Source organism: Palaemon carinicauda, chromosome 39, assembly GCF_036898095.1.
Source record: "Palaemon carinicauda isolate YSFRI2023 chromosome 39, ASM3689809v2, whole genome shotgun sequence".
Taxonomy (NCBI): domain Eukaryota; kingdom Metazoa; phylum Arthropoda; class Malacostraca; order Decapoda; family Palaemonidae; genus Palaemon; species Palaemon carinicauda.
This window is the reverse complement of record NC_090763.1, coordinates 14,786,101-14,812,179: the sequence shown is the minus strand read 5'-3', so window position 1 is coordinate 14,812,179 and position 26,079 is coordinate 14,786,101. Positions and strand designations below refer to the sequence as shown.

Genomic DNA, 26,079 nt, shown 5'->3' with positions numbered 1-26,079 from the left:
TATAATACTGGGGCGCTGAATAAATCACAACCAGAGGCCTCGCACCATTTAGATATCTCCTGTCAACATCCCCGAACAGCGAGGTGCCGTTCAACATCCCACTACTACTAGCAATCCCACGCCAGTGACGTCACTCCTTATAGCACCCCAGATTGGGGCCCAATCAGGGAGGGACGGGTGGGTTCACTGGGCGGCATGGGTCTCTCGCCCAGAAATAGATTTTTCCTTCGTCAAAATCCCTTTTCTGGGCTCCGACCCGTGCCGCCCAGTGAAATCGTACCAGAGAATGGGGACCCAATATGGCTAACTACCTGAAGAGGGAATAACACAAAATAACAGAGCTGATGAGTTTAATATAAAAAAAGAGGGATGTGGAAACCCGTAAAATTAGATCAACATGTATATGACAGTGATAAATAGACATGGTAAACAATCAATAATGAAACCCGTAGGAAGAATTCAACAGATGTGAATAGTGGGAATCCAACTTGGTAATCAAAAATGCAAAATAAAATCAGTTGGGGATTCAAGAACATTTGTAATGAAAACAATTCGTGAAATTGAACAATTGAATAATAAAATAATACACCATAAGGGTGTATAGTAACAAAACAGGTAGGAACAACAGGTAAGCCAGGCAGGAGGGAAAGAGGACAGAGCAAGACGTTGTGATTAGGACTCGGTACCTTCAGGAGGAACTATATTCCCTGCAGCTACTGTGGCAAATCTAAGAGCTTCTAAAGGTTTTAGGTAGTGGCGCTTGAAAACTTTAGGGGACTTCCAACCCGTATATTTTGAGAGCTCATCAAATTTCATATGGTGGAAAAAATTAATTGAGGTACGTAGCCACAGCTCTAATATCATGGACATGTGGGAATGATTCAGGATTAGCTTGTTTAATAAAATAAAGAATTTGTTGTCTGATTCCCCTAAGGGTAATAGTTCCTCCGTGTTCTCTAATAAATAAGGGCCCTGTGGTTGTAGTGGAAGTTCTACCTAAGTAGGCTTTCAGGGTGGTAACTGGACACAGGGATGGATCCCGAGGAAGTGGAACAATCTTCCAGGGAGACCACCTGTTTTGGGGGTCTTCATTTTTAGCCAGGAAAACTTTGTTAGGAGAGAGAAGAACCTCACCCGAAGAGAGAAACTCTATATGACCAGGGTCTCTAGATAAGGCTGACAATTCTGAGATTCTGGAGCCCGAGGCGAGGCTCAAAAGAAAAAGTGACTTTCTTAACAATGCCATATAGTTACAGGATTCATTTGGGGTGTCAGAGGCTAGCTTAAGAACATCGTTCAAAAACCAGGAAACTGCGCTAGGGCGAGTTGAAGGTTTTAGTCTGGCACAAGCTCTCGGAATGGATGAGAAATATGAATCCGTTAGATCAATGTCAAAACCAATATGGAAGATCTTTTTCAAGGCTGACTTGATTGTAGTAATGGTATTGGCTGCCAGGCCAGATTCGAAGAGAGTTCTGAAGAATGTCACTGTTAGGTTCATGGTCATTTTCTCAACTTGGGAATCTTTCAAGAATTTAGCTAATTTCTTGACAGCTGAGTCATATTGACGGAGAGTAGATTCCCTTTTGTCAGATTCCAGGAAAATAGTATTCAAAGGATCAGTGTTTGCACCTCGTTGGGCTGCGAACTTCATGAAGTCCATAAAGTTAGGGCATTCAGAATCCTTGAGGAAGCGAACACATTGCGAGTTTGCACTGTCTTTGTTAACACCGGATTGGGAATCCGCCGGGGGCGGAGACCTAGTTCTAGCAACAAGGGGAACCAATTGCTCTTGGGCCAGTTGGGGGCTACGAGAGCCACTTGACCTTTGAAGGGTCTGAGTTTGTGGAGAACTTTCAGCAGGAGGTTCACCGGAGGAAACAGATAAATCGTCTTCCAGGTATTCCAATCTAGAATCATAGAGTCCGTGGCATAAGCCTGAGGGTCCAGGTTGGGGGCTATGTAATGATCTATTTTGCGATTGAATTTCGCCGCAAACAGATCCACCTGGAGACCCGGGACTGGAGATATCATCCACTGGAACGATCGATTGTCTAGTGACCATTCCGACTAGCGGAGTCGTCCAGGAAAGTAAGTCCTCTACCACATTCCGGACTCCTGCTAGATGGACTGCTGACAGGTGCCACTTGTGCATTGCCGCCATGGAGAAAAACTTCAACATGATGTGGTTTATTTGGGCTGATCTGGAGCCCTCTCTGTTGAGGCAGTGTACTATGACTGCACTGTCGAGAACCAGTCTGATATGGAGATTCCTGGCTGGATTGAGACGTTTTAAAGTGAGAAAGACTGCCATGGCCTCTAGGACGTTGACGTGCATTTGTTGGAAGACGGTTGATCAAAACCCTTGGACTTTCTTGTGTTGTAAAGGAACCGACTTGGAAAGATTCTTGATCTTCGTCCAAGTCTGCAGACTTTTTCTCAGGGTTGGGAAAAGGCGAGCACGTCTGTCTCGGCGTATTGCGGTTGCTCTGGAGCGCCACACTCTGTTTATGTCCTTGAGTTTGGGTCTCAGGACGATGTCTGTCACGGAGGCGAACTGTAAGGAACCTAGGATCCACTCTCGGCTCCTTCGGAAGGTCAACTTTTCCTTGAGAAATTGTTTTGTATTCCTCGCTATCACCTTCCCTTTGGCTTTGGGGAGGCACAGCGTATGGGAGCACAGGTCCCCTTGTAGTCCCAGCCATGGAAACTTGGTCTGTGGGACCCGGCGGGATTTCTCGAGGTTGACTCCCTGCTTGTTGATGTAAGCCACTACTGTGGTGTTGTCACTCATCACCACCACAGAGTGACCCGCCAGGTAGTTGGAACTGTTGAAGGGCCAGGAATACAGCCTTCATTTCTAGCAGATTTATATGGAGGCATTTTTCTGATTCTAACCACAAGCCTGAGGTCCTGTGGTTCAGAACGTGGCCCACCCCCCCACCCTTTCTTTGAGGCGTGCGAGAACAGCATCAAATCGGGGGGGAGGACGAGAAGATCCACTCCCCTTCATAGGTTCTCGTCTGTCACCCACCACTGAAGGTCCGTCCGTTCCGCAGGCCCCATAGGGACCATGACGTCGGGGGGAATCGTGTCCTTGATTCCACCGAGACTTGAGTCGCCATTGCAGAGATCTCATTCTGAGGCGACCATTAGGAACTAGACAGGCCAAGGATGAGAGGTGACCAAGAGACGTAACCACGATTGGGCTGGGAGTTCGTCTCGTCTGAGGAAAGGATTCGCAACCCTCCTCAGCCTTGCTATCCTGTCGTCTGATGGAAAGGCTTTGTGGAGATTGGTGTCTAAGATCATGCCTAGATATACCAGAGTAGGAAGCAGAGAAGACTTCTCGAGATTTACAATGATCCCCAGATCTTGGCAAAGTCCCAGAAGTTTGTCTCGGTGTCGAAGAAGGGTCGACTCCGAGTCTGCTAGGATCAGCCAGTCGTCCAAATAACGGACGAGACTTATGCTGATCCTGTGTGCCCACGATGAGATCAGGGTGAACACTCTGGTGAAAACCTGAGGTGCTGTGGAGAGATCGAAACACAGCACCTTGAACTGGTAGATCTTGTTGTCTAGGCTGAATCTTAAGTACTTCCTTGAAGACGGATGGACTGGGATCTGGAAGTACGTGTCCTTCAGGTCCAGTGTGCACATGAAGTCTTGAGGTCTCACTGCAAGTCTGATCGTGTCTGCCGTCTCCATGCTGAACGGGGTCTGCTTGACAAACCTGTTCAGAGCTGAGAGGTCGATGACTGGTCTCCAGCCTCCAGACGCCTTCCTTACAAGAAAGAGTCGACTGAAGAAGCCTGGGGACCCATCGACGACCTCTTGGAGAGCGCCCTTCTTCAACATGGTCTCGACTTCTGCCCGAAGGGCTTGCCCCCTTGCCGATCCCATGGCAAGGGAGCTCAACGACACTGGATTCGCTGTCAGGGGAGGTAGAGATGTTGTGAACAGGACGCGATATCCCTGACTGATTACGGAAACCGTCCAGGAATCGGCCCCGAGTTGTTGCCACCTGATCGCGCAACTTTGTAGGCATCCCCCCACTGGTGAACATGCAGGGGGACTACCAATCCTAGCGTTTGTGGCCTCGGCCACTCCCTCTAGGATTTTTCCCTCCCCTGGAGGACTTTTTGTCTTTCCTGTCTTTGACAGGAAAGGGCTTCGACACCGTTGTCTTTGCTGCCACTGCCGGTTTCGTTGTCTTGGACGGGCGAGGTTGTTGAGGTGCTGGAGATTTATAGGGCTTCGATGTAAGAGCCCTATGTAGGAGAGAGTCCTGGTTGGACTTCCTCCACCTCTCAGCCGCCTGTTCCACGTCTTTAGGCTCAAACAAATTCCTCCCCAAGATGGAAGAATGTCTGAGCCTGCTGACCTCGGTGCTGGGGACCTTCGTGTGAAATCTCTTAAGACACCGCATCTCGACGCTTCAAGATGGAATTAGCCCACAAGTTCGAGACTTAGTGGGCTAGAAACTCGATGGTACGAGTGCCTGAAAGAAGGAAGGTCTCCAAGGCCTTCTGGTACTCTTCTTGGACAGGTCCTTGGATCGTAACAGGATGCCGAGAGACCCTAGCCAGATGTCCAGCCACGAAGTTGCCTGCATGGCACACTTCGCCACCTTCTCCTGACTGAGGATCTCCGAGGCCGAGAAAGACACTTGCCGGTTGGAGAGTCTCTCTAGAGGGACTCCCCTGGTAAGCTCTTCCACAGAGTGGTGTAAGGGAAGAGCTAAACAAGACTTCTCCATGATCTCAAAGTACCTCCTCTGATGGAAACGAGGAGGCGGGAGGAGTTCGTGGCCGGCGCTGGAACGGCTGGAGGCAGCAAGCTCGGAGAGCAGGCCCTCGACCTTATCTCTGGCACTCTTAACCCCTTGGGACCAAGGCAAAGCCGCACTGGCCTTAGGGGGTTTTTGAGTGCCGAAGACTAGGTCCAGGACCGTGTCCTTGCCCTCTCGAGGGGGAATCTCAGGATCCGCGATCCCGTTGAGATTCCTCATCAGGGTCAGAACCTGCCAGAACGCATGTTCTGACTCCTGTAGCTCTCCTACTGTAGGGCTAGCAGCGAAGTCTCCTGTCCCCAAAGGCTCTTCTTGGGGGGGACTCGCGGACGTTCTCCGCGGGTTTGGCTGGCTCTGGTCTCATCCTCGAAGACGACTTTGGGACAGTCTTAGAGTCCTTCGACTCCCTCCGGGGAGGGATACAGGACTCCAACAGCGATGGCGGGAGGCTCTTCTCCACCCCTACCCGAGAAGACTTCTCTACGCGAGGTGGGGTTTCTCCCATTGGTGCGATGGGGGAACGCCTCACCTCACGTGAATCCCCTGAGGATGGGAAATCCTAGTCCGAAGGGGAAGGAGAGAAAGTCTGGGGGGGGAGGGAGCCTTCCTCAAAGACTTCCGAGGAACCAGCTTGGCCCTTGGAGAAGTCACCACATCATCTACTCCTCTCTTCCTCTTCAGGGGGGTCGAAACTGCCGCTGATTTGAGGCCCAACTCAGAGAAAGCAGGCTTAAAGGCCTGCATGACGGCTCTGACAAGGGACCCAAACCAAGGCTGCTTACTGACAGCAACGCTGTCAGACTCCCTCTGGAGGGAAGGGGATCGTTCGATCTCTAGGAGTAGAAACCACAACAGGGTCTTCCTGAAAAGAAGAGGAAGAAGGAAAGTTCCTGGACCTATCCGGTGTTCTCCAGCCCTCCGGCGAGCGCGCTGGACTGCGTTTGCGGGGGGGGGGGGGGGACATGAAGACGAAGACCTGGTCGCAAGCGGTCCTGCAGCCTTGAGCGTGGGATCGTGCTGGGAATCCCGCTGAGAATCCCGCTGGTGGTCGCGCTGGCGCTCGCGCGATGGGATTTTGCCTGGTTCGCGCGAGGGCGATTGTTCGTGTGCGCATGCCCGTGGGCGAGGGTGCATGTGGGCGCGCGGACAAGCGTTGGCGCGCGGACGAGCGTTGGCCACTCGGACGAGCGTTGGCGCGCGGACGAGCGTTGGCGCGCGGACGAGCGTTGGCGCGCGGACGAGCGTTGGCGCGCGGACGAGCGTTGGCGCGCGGACGAGCGTTGGCGCGCGGACAAGCGTTGGCGCGTGGGCACGCAGGTGATCCATGGCGCGCAGGGGCACGTTCTGGAGAATGCCGAGGGCACGCAGTAGGTTGGACAAGCGTTCGCGCGCGGAGGCGATTGCTCGCGCGTGGACGCGCAGGATCCCGATGAGCCCGTGAGGGTGATAGCGTTGGGCGCGCGCAGGGGATTTATCCCTTGCGCGCAGGAGCGCAAGAGGGCGCACATCTGCAACTGGAGAATGCGTAGGGCGCGCTTTGGGGACTGCGCGCAATGGCGCGTAGGTGAAGGCTGGCGAGCAGGCGGGGTCTGATGGCGCGTATGTGTTTGCTGGCGTGTTGGAGAGCGCTGGCGAGCAGGGGAAGAAGGTATCTTCCCTCCTGCGCCCAGATCCGAAGATCGTGGGCACTCAGAAGAACGTTGGCGCGCAAGCGAGCGCTGGCACGTAGGAGATCGTGGGCACACATGGCGCGCATCAGGATGAGGGCGGGCAGTGGCGCGCTGGCCAGCAGGTGAGCGCTGGCGCACAGAAGATCGTTGGCGCACAGGAGATTGTTGGCGCACAGGAGATCGTGGGCGCACAGGAGATCGTTGGCGCACAGGAGATCGTTGGCGGGCAGGTGCTCGCTGGTGCGTTGTCTCGGGAACAGCAGCTGTAGAGCGCTTGCGCGCAATTGCGCGCTGGCGCACAAGAGAACGTTGGCGCGCAGGGGATACCTGGCGCTTAAAGGACTTTGACACAATGTGAGAAAGTCCCTTTTGCCCCGAAGGGACCGTTGCCCGTTTGATAACAAGATGCGTGGGCGCCCACAGCGCATCGGCAGCCAGGAAAGGCAACAGCAGGTCAGCAGGCCTGGCAGGAGTAGGAGATCACGAACGATCAGCGGAGAGGTTCAGGGATGCAGCTGGAACGGTCGGTGAACGACGGCCAGGTTCCTCTGCAGCGGACTGCGGTGAAGACGAGCCGAAGAGGCGCCTCCTAACACCCTTGTGAGGTGAAGGAAGGCCTCTACGGCGGAGGGAAAGGCGAGCCTTACGCCTATATGCCCTCTGGGGGCAGCAGGTTGACCGTCGGCATTCCTTCGAAGAGGAGTCTCTGTCAGTGAACTCCCCCGAGGGGGAGAATCACCTGCAGGAGAGACCGTTGGACTTAGTTCCTCCCTCAAAGGATGTTCGGAGGGGGGATCTAAGCCTTCAGCTACATCAGCAACAGGAGCAGAGGTTTGAAATAACTCATCAGAAGCCTCTGCCACAACAACATCGACGATAGACAGAGGATCGACCTCTGCTAAAGTTGGCGACTGTTTGACAGCTGCCCCTAACCTGATTATGTCAAACATGGCTTCCTTGGAGGGCGAGCCCTGAAGCCCCAAGGAAGCCCAAAGCTGTAACAGATCATTATTAGAAACATTCACATTAGAAGATACATTGAAATCCTCCCCCGGGGGAGGAGGAGGAGCTGCCTCGCTATGGGAGGCAACTCCCTCTCCCAAACCCCGAGATCGGTTAACATAAATGCGGCCTACGCTACCACTCGACGGCCTCTCGGAAGAAACCGATCGAGTGGGAGCTTCGGAGGAGGTTTGGGCTACGGAGGAAGAGTCCTTGAGAATTTCTCTCCTCAAGGAAGCCCTTGAAGGAGAAATATCCCGCTTGGACTTCTTCCGGCGCCGGGAAAACCTCTCCCACTGGGAGGTAGACCACTCCATTCACTCACCACATACATTATCTCTATCATACCATTGGCCCCTACAGAAAGGACATAAGGTGTGTAGATCTGTGTCGACCGCCGACATATAAGTTCCACAAGAGCGGTCAGGTAAGCCGGGACACTTCCGCATCGCAGAGGCCAACATTCAAACACTCTGTCAAAAAGAAAAAGCAAACAAAGATTAATGGCTGTCAGTGTAGGCGAGGGTGATACCGGATACGTCCGTCTAGCTCCCGAGCCGAGAGCAAAGTGAACTCAGCACAGGTGTGTGTGAGGTGGGGGGGGGGGTAGCAAGCTACTCCTCCCTACCCCCCGCTAACTAGCGGTGGGGTAGTAAACCCTCGTTGAAATTCAAATGGCTCGTCATTTCAGCTACGTTGAAAGTAATTACCCATATTAAATAGCGTGGTTTGTATTTCAGTTACGGAACAACTAAGTTTTTGCACAAATAACTTGAAATTTTTTTTATGATGAAGGTACAGTATTATATATATCTAAAACATATTTGGAAATTATGTATTTTGAATAATTAGAACAAAAATACAAGACATAGCGGACAGTCCCCTTAACCTTTGAGGAAGACTCCAAAGGCTAAGAATCCCTTTTAGACTTCTTCCTCCTGCCATATAACTCCCACTGGAAGGATAGCCAGTCCTGACACTTGTCAAAGGGATAGCAGGAAAGTCCTCCGCACAAAGGGCAAAGTCGGCGAGGATCTATCACCATCTTGAACATGAACATGTTGAAAGAGCAGGCCACCATGCCCAGACAAACCTATATGCCATGCATTCCTCAATGCAGCCACATCGAACACACCAGAAAGAGAAAAAGGAAAAATTTCTTTATTTTTGCCAGTTCCAACTTCCAGTAAGAGCTTAGAAGAAATACGTTCACTCTCAACCAAGGCTGAAAACAAAGTGAAGTTGTAGTGAGAGCAGGAGGGGCAGTGCTTTCCCAGCTGTTGACACCTCATTTAAAGTTTTTATAGCCATGTTCCATCTTGCGCTGTTTTTTTTCTATGTGAAGAATGAGGGGTTTGTATTCCTGTGGGAACAATTAGCAATTGCATCTACTGGCAAGAGAATGATGTAGCCATCAATTACAATATCAAAAATTACCTTTTTATGTGGTGACTTCTTCCTTGGCCTTGGTCTTGTAGCAGGCATTTATGTTAAACAAATGTTTTATTTTTTCTGTCATACCTAAAAGTAAAAAAAAACCTTCCATAAATATACGAGAGAGAGAGAGAGAGAGAGAGAGAGAGAGAGAGAGAGAGAGAGAGAGTGTGTGTGTGTGTGTGTGTGTGTGTGTGTGTGTGTGTGTGTGTGTGTGTGTGTGTGTGTGCATAAATACACACATGGACTACTGTATATTCACAAGTTCACGTAACGATCAACAATAAGCTTTCAATACAGTATAAAATCTTTGACAGGCAATAACATATTGCATAGATACTTGTCAAATTAAAGTATACAATATAAAATGAAAAAGTACAGATGTAAATACATTAAAATGATACGTGGACTTTCAGTTATCGATAGTGTGTTCATGTGGTTGTTCTTGGGAGTTCTCAGGAAAAATTGAGAGATTATTTCTACCAAAAAAAATGATATTTTGATTATAAAATAAATTTTTGAATATACTTACCCGGTGAATATATAATAGCTGACGTCTCGGACGGCTCGACAGAAACACAAAAACTCGCGAGCGATCGCCATGAAGGTTGCGGGTGTGCCCACCAGCGCCAACTATCGGCCAGATACCGCATATACATGTAAACAGCTCCAGTTCTTCTCATTCCGCTGGGTCTCTATCGGGGAGGAAGGGGGGGCCTTTAATTTATATATTCACCGGGTAAGTATATTCAAAAATTTATTTTATAATCAAAATATCATTTTTAAATATTAAACTTAGCCGGTGAATATATAATAGCTGATTCACACCCATGGTGGTGGGTAGAGACCAGTATTAATACAGTTTACGGCGTATATGCTTAGAGTTTTTGACAGTTATATCATAACAAAACCCAAATAAATATAGGTACCTGGTAAGGAAGCTGACTCTGACGATTACTCTGCCTTGTTAGTCTGCTTTCTTCACGAAGCCCAGCCATCCTTCTTAGGATGCTGAAAGACTCCCAGGAGCTGAAGTATCCAGGGCGACAACCCATACAACAGGACCTCATCAAAACCCTCAATCTGGGCGCTCTCAAGAAATGATATTTGACCACCCGCCAAATCAACCAGGATGCGAAAGGCTTCTTAGCCTTCCGTACAACCCAAAACAAGATTAAAAACATTTCAAGAGACAGATTAAAAGGATATTGGAATTAAGGGAATGTAGTGGTAGAACCCTCACCCACTACTGCACTCGCTGTAACGAATGGACCCAGTGTGTAGCAGTCCTCATAATGAGTCTGGACATCTTTTAAGTAAAATGACGCGAATACCGACTTGCTTCTCCAAAAGGTCGCGTCCATAATACTTCGCAGAGATCTATTTTGCTTAAAGGCCACGGAAGTTGCTATAGCTCTTACTTCGTGCGTCTTAACCTTAAGCAAGCAACGGTCTTTTTCACTCAAGTGAGAATGAGCCTCTCGGATTAAAAATCTGATAAAATATGACAAAGCATTCTTTGACATAGGTAATGATGGCTTCTTAACTGAGCACCACAAGGCCTCAGATCCACCTCGTAAGGATTTGGTACGAGCTAAATAGAACTTAAGAGCTCTAACTGGACACAATACTCCTCCTGGTAACCAACCAGTCGCCTAGTAGACGTAAAGCCCTCTTAGAAGAGCGAGAGAGCACTAGCTTAGTAAAGGCAGGCTTGGTAGCAGCTAGGCCTAGCGCAAACTCAGACGGAGGCAAACGAGGAGCAGCAGTAACAAAATGATCTGGGAAAAGATCCTTGAAAATCATCATGATTTTCTTAAAATCCATAGACGGTTGCGCAGCCTTAGGCTCTTCTACGTCTGATAAAACATCCAAAGGATTATCAGTAGGTGGAGGATCAGCAACATCCTCATCTGAAGGAACCTCGTCCGACAATTGATGAGTCTCAAGCAAGGGAGAGACCTGCCGTGGTGGCAATGCTTGACAAGCAGAGTCCACACGCAAAGGAGCATCAGTAGCAGTCAAGGACGCTACGTCATGTAACTGCTTAAAGGACTGACCAGCAACAACAACAGGAGCGGGAGGACGCTCGACGTCAAGTCGAGACTGCCTTGACTGCCTAGATTGAGCAGTTAAAACAACTCTTGACTGCGGTGCTTGACGCTCAACGTCAAAACAAGTCAACTTAGCTGGTTGGCGAACGTCCTGAATGTCAACACGAGCATGCGGCAGCGGCTGAACGTCAACAAGCGGCTGAAAGTCAACACGGGACTGCATCGAGTGAGGCTCCAAGTCACGTGACTGACGTGACTTTGTAACGTCAACGTCAACAGGACGAGCAAAGGCTCGTTTGGGCGGCTGACGGCCAGGATCTCGATCAGCGTAACGGCGAGGATCATCGTGAACCTGCTCAACGGTATACTCCTCCATAAGGGAGGCAAGCTTATTCTGCATATCCTGCAGGACAACCCATTTAGGATCAACGGGAGTTGGTACGGGCCGAGACGATGGTAACGTCTGTGAAGGCAAAACATTGCCTATACTAAGACTCTCGGAGCCCGTGTTACGCTTTCGTTTAGGCGGCGAGCAGTCTTCCGATGACTGCACAGGGTCAGAGCTGTCCCAATGGCTACAGCCAGGACGCTGGACCTGTCCTGAAGGGACTGACTTCCGCTTTAAGGGTCTAGAAACTTTGCTCCACGGTTTCTTTCACGAGAAGCCTTCGGAAGACGAGGAGAAAACCGCCTCGTTCGTCTTATGGTAGGGGCGGTCTTGACGAGACACGCCCGAAACCATAGAGGGAACGTCTGTTCGTTGGTTAGAGCCTCTCGTCCCCATAAGTCCTACGACATTACTTCTCCCTGGTGCATGGGAGCTTGCAAGAGGTCTCGGACTAGGCAAACGACAAGCACAAACAGACGAACCCTCGGTCGCAACACTAAAAACACTTTGCGCACTAATCACTTTATCCCCACGATTTTCTAATGTGGCACTCTGACACTTTAACACTTTCACATCCGCCATGAGTTGATTACGGTCCGTAGCCAAAGACTCAACTCTCTCGGCCAATGCTTGAATGGCAAGCAACATATCCCGCATGGATGGTTCATGAGTGCTAGTAGAAGGTTCAGGCACAACTACTACAGGGGAAGGATTAGGTTCAGGGGCATGGAGGAGGAAAAATCTAATGATCTAGAGGAACTTCTCCTCACCCTATCTCTCTCAAGCTTACGAGAATACTTATCAAACTCTAGCCAGTCGAATTCCGAAAGTACCACGCACTCATCACACCGATCTCCTAATTGGCAGATTTTACCCCGGCAATTAGAACACACGGTATGTGGGTCGAGAGAGGCCTTTGGAAGACGTTTGTTACAATCCCTAGCATTACATTTACGAAATATGATATTTTAATTATAAAATAAATTTTTGAATATACTTACCCGGTGAATATATAATAGCTGCTGCTCGAGCGGCTCGACAGAAAACACACACAAAAACTCGCGAGCGATCGCTATGAAGGTTGCGGGTGTGCCCACCAGCGCCAACTATCGGCCAGATACCGCATATACATGTAAACAGACCCAATTTTTCTCATCCCGCTGGGTCTCTATCGGGGAGGAAGGGGGGGCCTTTAATTTATATATTCACCGGGTAAGTATATTCAAAAATTTATTTTATAATTAAAATATCATTTTTAAATATTTAACTTAGCCGGTGAATATATAATAGCTGATTCACACCCATGGTGGTGGGTAGAGACCAGAGTTAATTAAGTTTACAGCGTATATGCTTAGAGTTTTTGACAGTTATATCATAACAAAACCCAAATATATAAAGGTACCTGGTAAGGAAGTTGACTTAGACGATTACTCTGCCTTATTAGTCAGTCTTCCTCACGAAGCCCAGCGATCCTCTTAGGATGCTGAAAGATTCCCAGGAGCTGAAGTATTAAGGGCTGCAACCCATACAACAGGACCTCATCAAACCCCTAATCTGGGCGCTCTCAAGAAATGACTTTGACCACCCGCCAAATCAACCAGGATGCGAAAGGCTTCTTAGCCTTCCGTACAACCCAAAAAACAATATTAAAAACATTTCAAGAGACAGATTAAAAAGGATATTGGAATTAGGGTAATGTAGTGGTAGAACCCTCACCCACTACTGCACTCGCTGCAACGAATGGACCCAGTGTGTAGCAGTCCTCGTAAAGAGTCTGGACATCTTTTAAGTAAAATGACGCGAACACTGACTTGCTTCTCCAAAAGGTCGCGTCCATAATACTTTGCAGAGATTTATTTTGCTTGAAGGCCACGGAGGTTGCTATAGCTCTAACTTCGTGCGTCTTAACCTTAAGCAAACATCGGTCTTTCTCATTCAAGTGAGAATGAGCTTCTCGTATTAAAAATCTGATAAAATATGACAAAGCATTCTTTGACATAGGCAATGATGGTTTCTTAACTGAGCACCATAATGCCTCAGATTTACCTCGTAATGACTTAGTACGAGCTAAATAGAACTTAAGAGCTCTAACAGGACATAATACTCTTTCCAGTTCGTTGCCTACGATCTCTGATAAGCAAGGAATATCAAAAGATTTAGGCCAAGGACGAGAAGGCAGTTCATTTTTGGCCAGGAAACCAAGTTGAAGTGAACAAGTGGCTTTTTCTGTAGAAAAGCCGATGTTCTTACTGAAGGCATGAAGTTCACTGACCCTTTTAGCCGAAGCCAAGCACACTAGGAAAAGTGTCTTGAGGGTGAGATCCTTCAGGGAGGCTGAATGTAATGGCTCAAACCTGTCTGACATGAGGAACCTTAGGACCACGTCTAAGTTCCATCCAGGAGTTGCCAAACGACGTTCCTTAGAGGTCTCGAAAGACTTAAGGAGATCTTGGAGATCTTTATTGTTGGAAAGATCTAAGCCTCTATGTCGAAAGACCGAAGCCAACATGCTCCTGTAGCCCTTAATCGTGGGAGCTGAAAGGGAGCGAACCTTTCTCAGATGTAAAAGAAAATCTGCGATTTGGGCTACAGAGGTACTAGACGAGGACACAGATGCTGACTTGCACCAGTCTCGAAAGACTTCCCACTTCGACTGGTATACTCTAATGGTAGAAGCTCTCCTCGCTCTTGCAATCGCACTGGCTGCCTCCTTCGAAAAGCCTCGAGCTCTTGAGAGTCTTTCGATAGTCTGAAGGAAGTCAGACGAAGAGCGGGGAGGCTTTGATGGACATTCTTTACGTGGGGCTGACGTAACAGATCTACCCTTAGAGGAAGACTTCTTGGAAAGTCTACCAGCCATTGAAGTACCTCGGTGAACCACTCTCTCGCGGGCCAGAGGGTAGCAACCAACGTCAACCTTGTCCCTTCGTGAGAGGCGAACTTCTGCAGTACCTTGTTGACTATCTTGAATGGTGGGAATGCATATAAGTCCAGAAGAGACCAATCCAGTAGAAACGCGTCTATGTGGATTGCTTCTGTATCTAGGACTGGAGAGCAATAGATTGGTAACCTTTTTGTCAACGAGGAGGCAAAGAGGTCTATGGTGGGTTGACCCCAAGTAGCCCAAAGACTCTTGCCCACGTCCTTGTGGAGGGTCCATTCCGTGGGTATCACCTGACCCCTCCGACTGAGACAGTCTGCCAAGACGTTCAAGTCCCCCTGGATGAATCTCGTCAACAGGGAGATGCCTCGATTTCTTGACCATAAGAGAAGGTCCCTTGCGATCTCGAGCAGCGTGAAGGAGTGTGTGCCTCCTTGCTTGGAGATGTACGCCAAAGCTGTGGTGTTGTCTGGTTGACCTCTACCACTTAGTTTCGAAGAAGCTTTCGAATATCATCAAGGCCAAGTGGACTGCTAATAGCTCCTTGCCGTTGATGTGCATGCTCTTCTGACTTGAGGTCCACAGACCCGAGCATTCCCGACCGTCCAGGGTCGCACCCCAACCCAAATCCGACGCGTCTGAGAACAACACGTGGTTTGGGTTCTTGACTGCTAGGGATAGTCCCTCTCTCAGACTGATATTGCTGTCCCACCATTTCAGGCATGCCTTTACTGGTTCGGAGACTGGGAATGATACCGTCTCTAACGTCTTGTCCTAGTTCCAGTGAGAGGCTAGATGGAACCGGAGAGGCAGAAGGTGTAGTCTCCCTAGTGAGACAAACTGCTCCAGGGATGAGAGAGTCCCTACGAGACTGTTCCAACTCCTGACTGAACAAACGTTTTCTTTTCAGCATTAGTTGGACTTCGAGCAGGGCTTGTTCTATTCGGTGGCAGACGGAAAAGCCCGAAAAAACTGGACTGCGAATCTCCATCCCCAAATATAGAATAATCTGGGATGGGATCAGTTGGGACTTTTAGGTTGACCAAAAGTCCCAACTCCCTGGCCAGACTCAACGTCCAATGTAGATCCTGCAGACAGCGAAGACTGGACGATGCTCTGAGAAGCCAGTCGTCCAAGTACAGGGAGGCTCGGATCCCCGATAGATGGAGGGATTTTGCCACATTCCTCATGAGCCTCGTAAACACGAGAGGAGCAGGACTGAGGCCAAAGCACAGGGCTCGAAACTGGTACCCCACATTCCTGTAAACAAACCTCAGAAACGGTTGGGAATCCGGGTGTATAGGAATGTGGAAGTATGCCTCCTGAAGGTCGAGAGAGACCATCCAGTCGCCTTCCATTAATGCTGTCAAGACAGCCTGGTAGACTTCATCGTGAAGTTTGTCTTGACAATGAACACATTGAGCGCACTTGCCTCTTACGTACTCCTGCAGTGAACATGGCTGCCAGATCATTGGAGCCATCCCTGAGGGACTTGTTCCTGCAGAGAACGTGGCTGTCAGATCATTGGAGCCATCCCTGAAAGCCTTGTTTATGCATGACATAATTGTACAGCAAAACTTCAAACGCTCGAAAAAAACTCCTAACAGGAGATGGTCTAGCTCTGAAGTCGACCATAAAATCTTGGAGCGTCTCATGGCCAGGCGCCAGGGAGAGTCTATGAGGTTTGAGAAGTCTATCTGGGCAGAGGCAGGAACTCCCAAGCCGAGAACTTCTCCCGTGTCATATCAGACTCTCGCTCTATAAGCCAGCTTAAAAGTAAGGAAAGCAAAGGCTGTCTCCCCCAAACTCCTCCTGGTGATAAACCAGTCGCCTAGCAAACGTAAAGCTCTCTTAGAAGAGCGAGAGAGCACTAGCTTATAAAACAACGGCTTCGAAGTAGCTAGGCCTAGTGTAAACTCTGACGTTTAGGCGAACGAGGAGCAGCAGTTACAAAAAGATCCGGACAAAGATCCTTAAAAATCAGCATGATTTATTTAAAGTCCATAGAGGGCTGAGCAGCTTTAGGCTCCTCTCCGTCTGACAGAGTCCTCAAGGGAATATCAGTAGGAGGGGGAACAGCAACTTCCTCATCTGAAGGAACCTTGTCCGACAATAGCCGAGTCTCAAGCAAGGGAGAGACCTGCCGTGGTGGCAATGCTTGACAAACAGAGTCCACACGCAAAGGAGCAACAGTAGCAGTCAAGGACGCTATGTCATGTAACTGCTTAAAGGACTGACCAGCAACAACCAACAGGTGCGGGAGGACGCTCGACGTCAACTCGAGACTGCCTTGACTGCCTAGACTGAGCAGTCAAAACAACTCTTGACTGCGGTGCTTGACGCTCAACGTCAAAACAAGTCAACTTCGCTGGTTGGCGAACGTCCTGAACGTCAACAAGAGCATGCGGCAGCGGCTGAACGTCCACAAGCGGCTGAAAGTCAACACTGGACTGCATCGAGTGAGGCTCTACAAAACGTGACTGACGTGACTTTGTAACGTCAACGTCAACAGGACGAGCAAAGGTTCGTTTGGGCGGCTGACGGCCAGGATCTTGATCAGCTAAGCGGCGAGGATCATCGTGAACCTGCTCAGCAGAATAGTCCTCCATAAGAGAGGCAAGCTTATTCTGCATGTCTTGCCGTACAACCCATTTAGGATCAACGGGAATGGTTGCGGTAAGAGACGAGGGTAACGTCTGTGACTGCAAAACCTTGCCTACAAAAAGACTCTCGGAGCCTGTGTTACGCTTTTGTTTAGGCGGCGAGCAGTCTTCCGATGACTGCATAGGGTCAGAGCTGTCCTAATAGTTAAAACCAGGACGCTGGACCTGTCCTGAAAGGACTGACTTTTGCTTAAAGGGCCTCGAAACCTTGTTCCACGGTTTCTTATGCGAAAAGCCTTCGGATGACGAGGAGAAAATCGTCTCGCTCGTCTTATGGTAGGGGCGGTGTTGATGAGACACGCCCGAAACCATAGAGGGAACGTCTGTTCGCTGATCAAGTCCTCTCGAACCCATAAGTCGTACGACATTACTTCTCCCCTGGGCTTGGGAGCTTGCAAGAGGTCTCGGACTAGGCGAACGACAGGCACGAACAGACGAACCCTCGGTCGCAACACTGATAACACTTTGCGCAATTATCACTTTATCACTACGATTTTCTGTTTTGCACTTATTTCACTGAAATCGAATTTTTTAACAATTCACATTAGGTATGAATAAAACTGATTTCTACCTGAAGCACGCAATTCTACCCTCATCAAAAGGTTATAATTGCGAAATAAGTCGTATAATGTAAACACATTAATACAAGCAAAAAACAGTAAACATATTTTAAGATAAAAAGATCAGTGGCTGGGAAGGAGACTAAACACTAGTTCATTCAAAACTACGTTTTCAATCTCTCACCGTACAGTGCCTTGGGACGAGAATAAAAACTAAAAAAGTTTTATCCTTTCTCCCCGTACAGAGACTAGGGACGAGAGTAAAAAAAAAACTGACTCGAGAACAACGTTACTCGCTTGGGACGAGAATAAAGATCGGAACGTTCTCTCTCCGTCTCTATCTCTCTCTCTCTCTCTCTCTCTCTTGATTTCGCACCGAAGAGAAGAGCCCACTTACCTTTCGTCAATAAACAGGTTATTTGACCAAAGGAAAAAACTGAAAGGTTTTTCAATTAAAAAGTTCCTTTAAAATAGTATTTAAAACATTTAAGCTTTGAGAGAAGAATGAACAAAACGTCAGAATCGATTTACTCTTTCTGCAAAGTGAAACCGTGATACTCTCTCTCTCTATCGTAACGATAGAGCGCAAACTGCGTAGCATAAATAAACTAAACGTTAGTTCATCTTTGAAACAGTACGAAGACTATTCAAAGAAAATCTTTCATAAAATATCTACTAAAAAATATTCATTTAATAAGTTTTAAATCATTTGCTCTGTAAAAGTTATTTACGATTGAAAGGGCTCAACGTTGTTTAACTTCGGTTTCCAAGTTAGGACCGCCTACTCTCAGGAGAGGTCGCATATAAACAAATCATTAAAATTTATCTTGATGTTTATTATAAATGGAAAGCTAATCGAAGAGGCCTAATAAAGGCGGTTGAGATATAAAATATATAGAGGAAAATCTATAATTAATTTATAACGTGATAAGATAATTGCTAAAAGCCTAAAACACACTTCCGTACTAAGGGAAGGGTCGGCCATTTAAAAGTCAAAGAAAGTCCAAAAAACAATCCAAAGTCATCAAAAATTAAATCTATCCAAAAACGAGTTCAAGATTTAAGTTGAAGATAAAACACCTGCACTGCGAAAGCTCAAACCAAAAGGAAGTACTTCACCAAATACAGTATGTTGAGAAAACTCCAGGTTATACAGCGAGTATTGATACGTCTTGTCGTTAAGGCCGACAGAGAAAAAATTGGGTCTGTTTACATGTATATGCGGTATCTGGCCGATAGTTGGCGCTGGTGGGCACACCCGCAACCTTCATAGCGATCGCTCGCGAGTTTTTGTGTGTGTTTTCTGTCGAGCCGCTGGAGCAGCAGCTATTATATATTCACCGGCTAAGTTAAATATTTAAAATTAGGAATCGGAGAAGGGTCAGCCATTTTGAAAAGTCAAAGAAAATCCAAAAACAATCCAAAGTCATCAACAATAAAATCTATCCAAAAAAGGGTTCAAGAGTTTTAATTGAAGATAAAAACACCTGCACTGCGAAAGCTCAAAACCAAAAAGAAGTACTTCACCAAGAATGACGAAAAACTCCAGGTCAACAGCGAGTAATGGAATCAACTTGTCGACAAGAACGACAGAGAAGAACTGGAGCTGTTTACATGTATATGCGGTATCTGGCCGATAGTTGGCGCTGGTGGGCACACCCGCAACCTTCATGGCGATCGCTCGCGAGTTTTTGTGTTTCTGTCGAGCCGTCCGAGACGTCAGCTATTATATATTCACCGGCTAAGTTTAGTATTTAAAAAAAAAAAATACTGAAAGGAGAAATTATTTTATTTCATCTATACACTTTCAATAATTCTTATCAGTTGTAACAAGGTATAACCTTCTTGGCGGAGGTAACAATAATCCTTGAAAAATAAATTTTAAAAGTGATTTGTATTTGTTCCAGCTACACAAACCCTGGTCTTTTAAAATTGGAAGATGTGTTCCGTGATGCCGTGAATCGTTAAGAAGGCAGTTAGTTAATATCAGGTGATATGAAGGGAAGTACCCTAAGCCTATGACTGCCAGAGGTTCTTGGTGTGAGAAATTTAATTCAAAGGACACAGGTTTGTGTAGTAAGGAAAAAACAAGTTACGTCTATAATTCTTTACTTGTTCCTATGCATATAAGAAGTCTTTCATCCTTTAAATAAGGTAGACTCATTCATTCATATGAGAAATTTTCCCTAGAACCAAACTAGAAGTTTATTTTCTTCCCTAGACATATCCTACCTGGCCCCATGAGAGAATAAAAAAGGCAACTCCAACAATCTCCCAACAGCTAATCATACACATGTAGAGGCTGTTAGGACCTCAGCCAGTATTCACTCAAAAGGAAATTAGTATTAGGTAGCCCAACATTAACTTTGACTTTTGAACTACGGTGAGGAGGACAGGTTAACTTGAAGGTCTCAGGTTTGTATGGTTAGAAAAAATACAATCTATTCCGTTTTTGTGATTTGTTCCTATACATAATACAAACATTCAACCTTTAATCGAAAGACTTATTCGTAAGAGTAGGACTGTAGAAATTATCATAACCAAACAGGTTGGTTTACAGACTTGGGATACGTCAATGTACATTGGGTTTCTATGTAAGAGAAAGTCATAGCTCTCGTCAACCTGTTAACTACCTGAGCATGATGTTGTATAACGTCTAGATCTCCGCTAAGGACTGGTAAATGGTAGCTGAAGAATCTCTACTACTAAGGATATAAATGTCCGAATGCTTGGGCATTACATGAGAAATGGGTGTGCATGCATTCTATCTATCCTTCCTCTCAAACAGACATATAGGGGAGATCCTTCAATACCAAACCTATTATAAAGAAAAGGTACTTTGTCCCTAAAAGGAAAAAAATACATACTGACCACAGAGGATAAGGGAGTTACCTTGATAAAAACCTTTTGTAAAGAAAAGGTACTTTTTCCACAAAAGAGAAAAATCTATCCCAACCATCACTGTTTGAAGAGACGAAGAAAATGAAGTGGAGGAAGAAATTGAATTTCTCCTTCGTGTGATTTCCAAGCCGACGGCAAGAAAACTGCAACGAGGAATGAAGAAACAAAACTGCAATGCGATACATCTCCAGTGCCTTTCCAGGACTGAGAAGACACTGAAGGAAGAAGGGCAGAGCAATTCTGCTACATATTTGATGGCCGTAGAACTTTTCTTCCCCAAAACAGTGTGCGTCGATGTCTACGGATTGCATACCTCCTTAGGAATACGTTGTCACCATCATCACTGAGCAATGCTAGCGAGGGAATGCATCATTTCCATTCACTTTTGGCAGCCTTCTTCTTGTTTTGCATGACATTCTCATTAGAAAGCTTTTTCCGCATTTTTATGCATAAGTTCCCAGATGCTGTTTAATAAGACATTTTTTTTCCTCCAACCTCTACCTCAGTTCCAGCATGGCTACCATCAAGGAGTTTTAATCTATTTTGCAATTAAGTGAAATTTCAGTCGTTAATTATGTTTAAAAAAACTCTGTTCAGTATATAGCTATTGTTGCTCATCTGAAAATCAAATATATCTCCAAAATAAGGCCCCAAATGATTGGCATGTGCAGCTCATCCTTGTAGGTCTAACACTTGCCAGAACATAAGAGTAATGAGATACTGTAATGTTTATTTATGAGCCACAGTGGAGCAAAGACTTTGTGAGGGATGTGACAAATTATAGACAATTATCATACTTAAATAGTGATCCAAACAGATAGCATGCACAGCACATCCATGTGCCACTTGCCAGTACTGAGGAACAATAAGATAATGTTTACTTGATGTCAATCATACGTAGTTATGATACTTTAGTTTCACCCAACTTACACTAACCATATATTTTTCCAACAGGTTACTCTGTGTTTTTTATACAATTCTGGCCATTAATATTGCTGTAAGTCACTCATTTTTGGTATTTCCCAACCCAAAACTCTGGTTTCCTACATGGATCCCCCATAATTGTTATGAGAGAGTGTGTGGCCTAGGAAAACTCCTAAATGGGTAGTTTGTCAAAATATTCATGGCCAGGAAAGGATAAAACACAAGATAAAAAGTAAGGAAAATATATGGATCACATATATGACTGATATTAAAGTGTCACATATTTAACCCCTTTTTCATAGGCTGAATGTTATCACCAGAGCCAATCCAAACAAAATTCATCATCATCATCATCTCCTACACATATTGATGCAAAGGGCCTCGGTTATATTTTGCCAGTCGTCTCTATCTTGAGCTTTTAAATCAATGCTTCTTTATTCATCATCTACTACTTCATGCTCCATAGTCCTCAGCCATGTAGGACTGGGTCTTCCAACTCTTGTATTGCCTTGTGGAGCCCCATTTAAAGTTTGGTGAACTAATCTCTCTTGGGGAGTACGAATAGCATGCCCTAACAATCTCCATCTACCCCTCACCCTGATTTCATCCACATATGGCACTCGAGTAATCTCTCTTATACAGTAGTTTCATTTCTATTCCTCTCTTGCCATTTAACTCCCAATATCCTTCTGAGGGCTTTGTTCTCAAATTTATAAAATCTGTTGGATATTGTTTCATTGCCATACCACGACGCATGAGCATACAATAACACTGATCTCACAAAATTGACATATAGCCTGATTTTTAAATGTAATTTCATGCGATTTGATTTCCAAATTTTACTTAACCTAGCCATTGTCTGATTTGCTTTTTTCAATCTTTCATTAAACTCAAATTCTAAAGATCCTGTGTAGGAGATCATAGTTCCTAAATATTTAATGATTCCACCTCATTAATCCTTTCTCCTTCATATGATATTTCATCTTCCATTGCATATTCCATTCTCATCATCTCTGTCTTTCTTCTATTTATCTTGGGCCCAACCTCATGTGATATTTCATGCATTCTGGTAAGCAAGCTTTGCTAGTCCTGTGGTGTTCTGCTGATAAGGACAGTGTCATAAGCATACTCTAGGTCAACTAATTTCCTGTTACCAATCCAGTGCAATATTTATCCACCATCCACAACTGTTCTATGCATTACAAAATCAATAGGAAGGATAAACAACGAAGGCGACAACACATTCCTTTAGAGTTCTCCACACTGTTCACTGGAAATTCATCTGATAGGACTCCACTAACATTAACTTTGCACTTGCTATTCTCGGTGAATATAAGATAAATTAATTTCTGGTCAAATACATGAACCATATATTTTTCCTACTTGCTATCTTGTGTTTTATGCATTTCTGACCTTGATCATTGGGGCACACCGCCCATTCACCCATTTTAGGACTTCCTTATATAAAGAAAATTATGGGGGACACCAGTGGGAAACCAGGTTTTTTTGGGGGGAGAAATGTTATAAACGAGTGATTTGTACCAACAATAATAGTCAGAAGCGCTAAACAAACACACTTGGAAAAATATATGGTTCATGTATTTGGCTAGAAATTTGGGTGTGTGAAAACAAGACAAAACGTGATTATTTTACACTTTTGACTTTTAAAACCTAACAAATCCACCTAACCTAATCTAGTAGTTCCCAGATCACAACCTCCAGCCGGGGGGCAAGCCCTCCAGATCCCCTTCCTAGGTCTCAACCGCTAGCCGGTTGAGACCTAGATCACAAACTTCCTAGATCACAAACTAAAAGAAAATCACAAATAATTCTTTACCTTATGATTGACACCTAGGTCTCTTTTATGTCTTGGCAATCTTTACAGAAGAGTTGCAGTAGAAAATGTGCTAAGTCGGAATTGCACTTGCGACACTTTAACCTTAGAGGGCTAAGACAATGAGCTTTTAAATTATGTGCATCATTATTTTGCCGTTTTTTTGTAATTTCACGTGAGTAACAATAGCTATACAGTACACTGAACGGAGCATTTCCATCATAATCATTTGCCAACTTTAAATGAAATTACACTAAATTTCGAAATAGATTGGAGGTCCCTTAAGTTCTCTCTTGGAGATGTCTTATGTGATGGCGTTGAAACTGCATGCGCAATAACTCACCATCAGTCTCTTGGATGAATATAAATAATGAACTTGGAGTGAAAAATATAATTCATATTTTAATTGGCAGATACGTAAGTTATTAGGTGCTATTATGCCCAGTCCCTATTAAACATAGAGATAAATGCCGAACTACCCAGCACTCATCCATTTCTTACAGAGAATTCCAGTTTTGCTACTAATTAAAGTATCATATATTTACCCTATGCTCATGGAGAGACTATCAAATTTACATACAGTATTTGAGAGAAACTCCTTTTTCATAGGCTGAATATTACCACCAGAGCCAGTCCAAATAAAATTACTTTGCATGATTCTCAAACATCAAGTCAGGGCATTCATATTCTTCTACTGGAAGACTCATTATAAAAAAATTAAAAAATATGGGGTGTATGTATGATAGCGGCTACCTACAAGTATGATTACGGTTAACTTACAATAGAGTCCTTTCATTATACGTCATCAAACTTCCGGTCCGCCATCTAGGAGGACAAACAAAGACGCATTCAGTGAATAGCTGTGGTTGAACTCTTGAATAGTTAGCCATCTCATCACATTCACATTCACACAATGCCCAGTTTTTGCGCTATTGTTGGCTGTGGGAATCGAGGACAAAGAGATGACAAGAGTTTCTACCGCATACCGGCAGTTATTCAGAATCAGGACAAAGATACAGAAGAATTATCCAAGCGCAGACGTGACTTGTGGTTGACCAGAACGTCACGGGCTGATCTACGTGAATCCTCACTACCCTACGCACGTATCTGTTCTGATCATTTCATATCAGGTCAGTCTCGGCTAGGCCCTAAAAGTATCATTATTCCTGTGTAAACATGCTATATCCGATCGCATGGGTGACTTCACAAGTATCATCGTCAGTTCAGTGTGTAGTGTGTGTGGGGGAGGGGCCATCTCAATTTTTAAATATCAAAAGGGGCATCTTGGATTTTCAAAACAAAAATTGAAAATGTCCATATTGGCTATATTAACAAAGGCTACTTACCTAAGTCTCTATTTCGTCAAGGTGCTCATGCCTATATATAATTAAGTGTGTATTTACTGTATATTTATTTTAATTTGTGTATTAAATTGTGCAGACATACAGGCCTATGTGATGAATAAACATTGATTATAAATAATAATAATATCTGAAAGCTGGTTTAACCCGAAGGGATCTTCAGCTTATATATGAAACATCGAAAAAATAATTAAACTTGCGCATTTAATTGCAAGGAGGCAAAACGATCATCCACAAGCATTACAATAGTGTTTGTCCATCATATGTTTATATGTATATAAGAAATTATAGCATTTGTAACCAAACACAAACACAATGGTTAGGCATGAACTGATAAAGATTTGACATTATAATGCAAAACTTTTACATACATTTTGACAATCAAAAATTATAATACACAAGGTTAGGCTAAATGATCAATATTAGCATTATAATTATAAACACTCTCTTCATCGGCCCAGTGTTTATCTAATTTTGGACTTAAAAGCATTAAAGGGAAAAACAACGAATTCTGGAAGCAGATTATTCAATGGAAATGTATGCCCACTCATGTTCTGGGTTGGCTGACAGTACCAAGTAGTTCACCATATCAATGTATGAAATACTGGGAAAATCCTCAATATTTTGACTGAATGAATTCTGCATCTGGTATGGATCTAGGCCATCAATTAGATCGAGTTTCTGCTTGTAAAAACGCTTATCATCACCCGACAATTGTTTGACAAAGTCGCTCTCATTGTCCATATTCGCTGTAGTAGCCGCCATGCTTTCGCTTTGTATGTCCTCCAGTATGGCTGCCGGCGATTCTCAGTGACGTCATTGAAAGGACTCTATACGGCAGTGAAATGGGGGGTCGCAGCTAGCCTTATCCCCTTTCCCGTTAAGTAAGTAGGTAAGGGTACAGCTTTTAGGTTAGGTAGGGGGGAGGGGGAATATTAGGTTAGTTGACGTCCATTTTGAATCCACGCGGGAGGAACTGGCCACTGATGTATAAAGGCTACAACTGATGCATGAACAGACACCTGTGGCACTCCCAGTGAGCACAATTAACCTCGGAATAGGACTATTGGCTGGATATGCTAATCAACTGTTTTCCAGTAATCTACCCATGGAAATATAAATGGAGTGTAGGATACTTCCTTGCAAACATCCTTCGAGATAATAACGATGATATTCAACAAGTGGAACTATGGAATACGAAAGGTGGTCTTGGGTAACCTGATAGTTCAAGTTTTGTTAGACAACTTGGTCTTTCTATTTGAAAGATATCACCCCTACGTTATATTCTAAAATTGATCCACTTGATACTTACAACTAATTGCTATTAAAACAGGTATTAAAATAACTAGGCGGATCTCTAAGCTTATATTGACAAAACATGAGAAACCGACCATGGACTTGGTCTACTCTTGGCTTCAGTCATTAAAACTATTAAAATACATATCCCAATACAATACTTTTAACTCTAATTGGGATATTTTTGGAATCATGCACATACCATAAGCTAAATGATGTCGGCAACAGGGATTACAAAACCGAAGAACCAGAAACTCAAAATCGACGGGGTACTAGAATAACTTGTAAACAAGAAACAAATGAATATCTGGTATGCGTA

At 45.3% G+C, this 26,079-nt stretch overlaps 1 protein-coding gene across 3 annotated transcripts in view; it reads right to left on the bottom strand.

Moving 5' to 3' along the window:
• LOC137631022 (uncharacterized) overlaps nucleotides 1-26,079 on the bottom strand; it is a 133,249-nt gene extending 107,170 nt beyond the window's left edge. For 2 of the 3 annotated variants that reach the window (XM_068362576.1, XM_068362578.1), the window contains exons 1-2: nucleotides 25,963-26,079; nucleotides 8,902-8,985 (exon numbers count right to left, since the gene is read on the bottom strand). In XM_068362576.1, the coding sequence (XP_068218677.1) occupies nucleotides 8,902-8,949 (48 nt within the window). In that variant the 5' untranslated portion in view covers nucleotides 8,950-8,985; nucleotides 25,963-26,079. Of the gene's footprint in view, nucleotides 1-8,901; nucleotides 8,986-25,776; nucleotides 25,835-25,962 lie in introns of those variants that run through there. The other variant, XM_068362577.1, reaches the window with a different exon arrangement.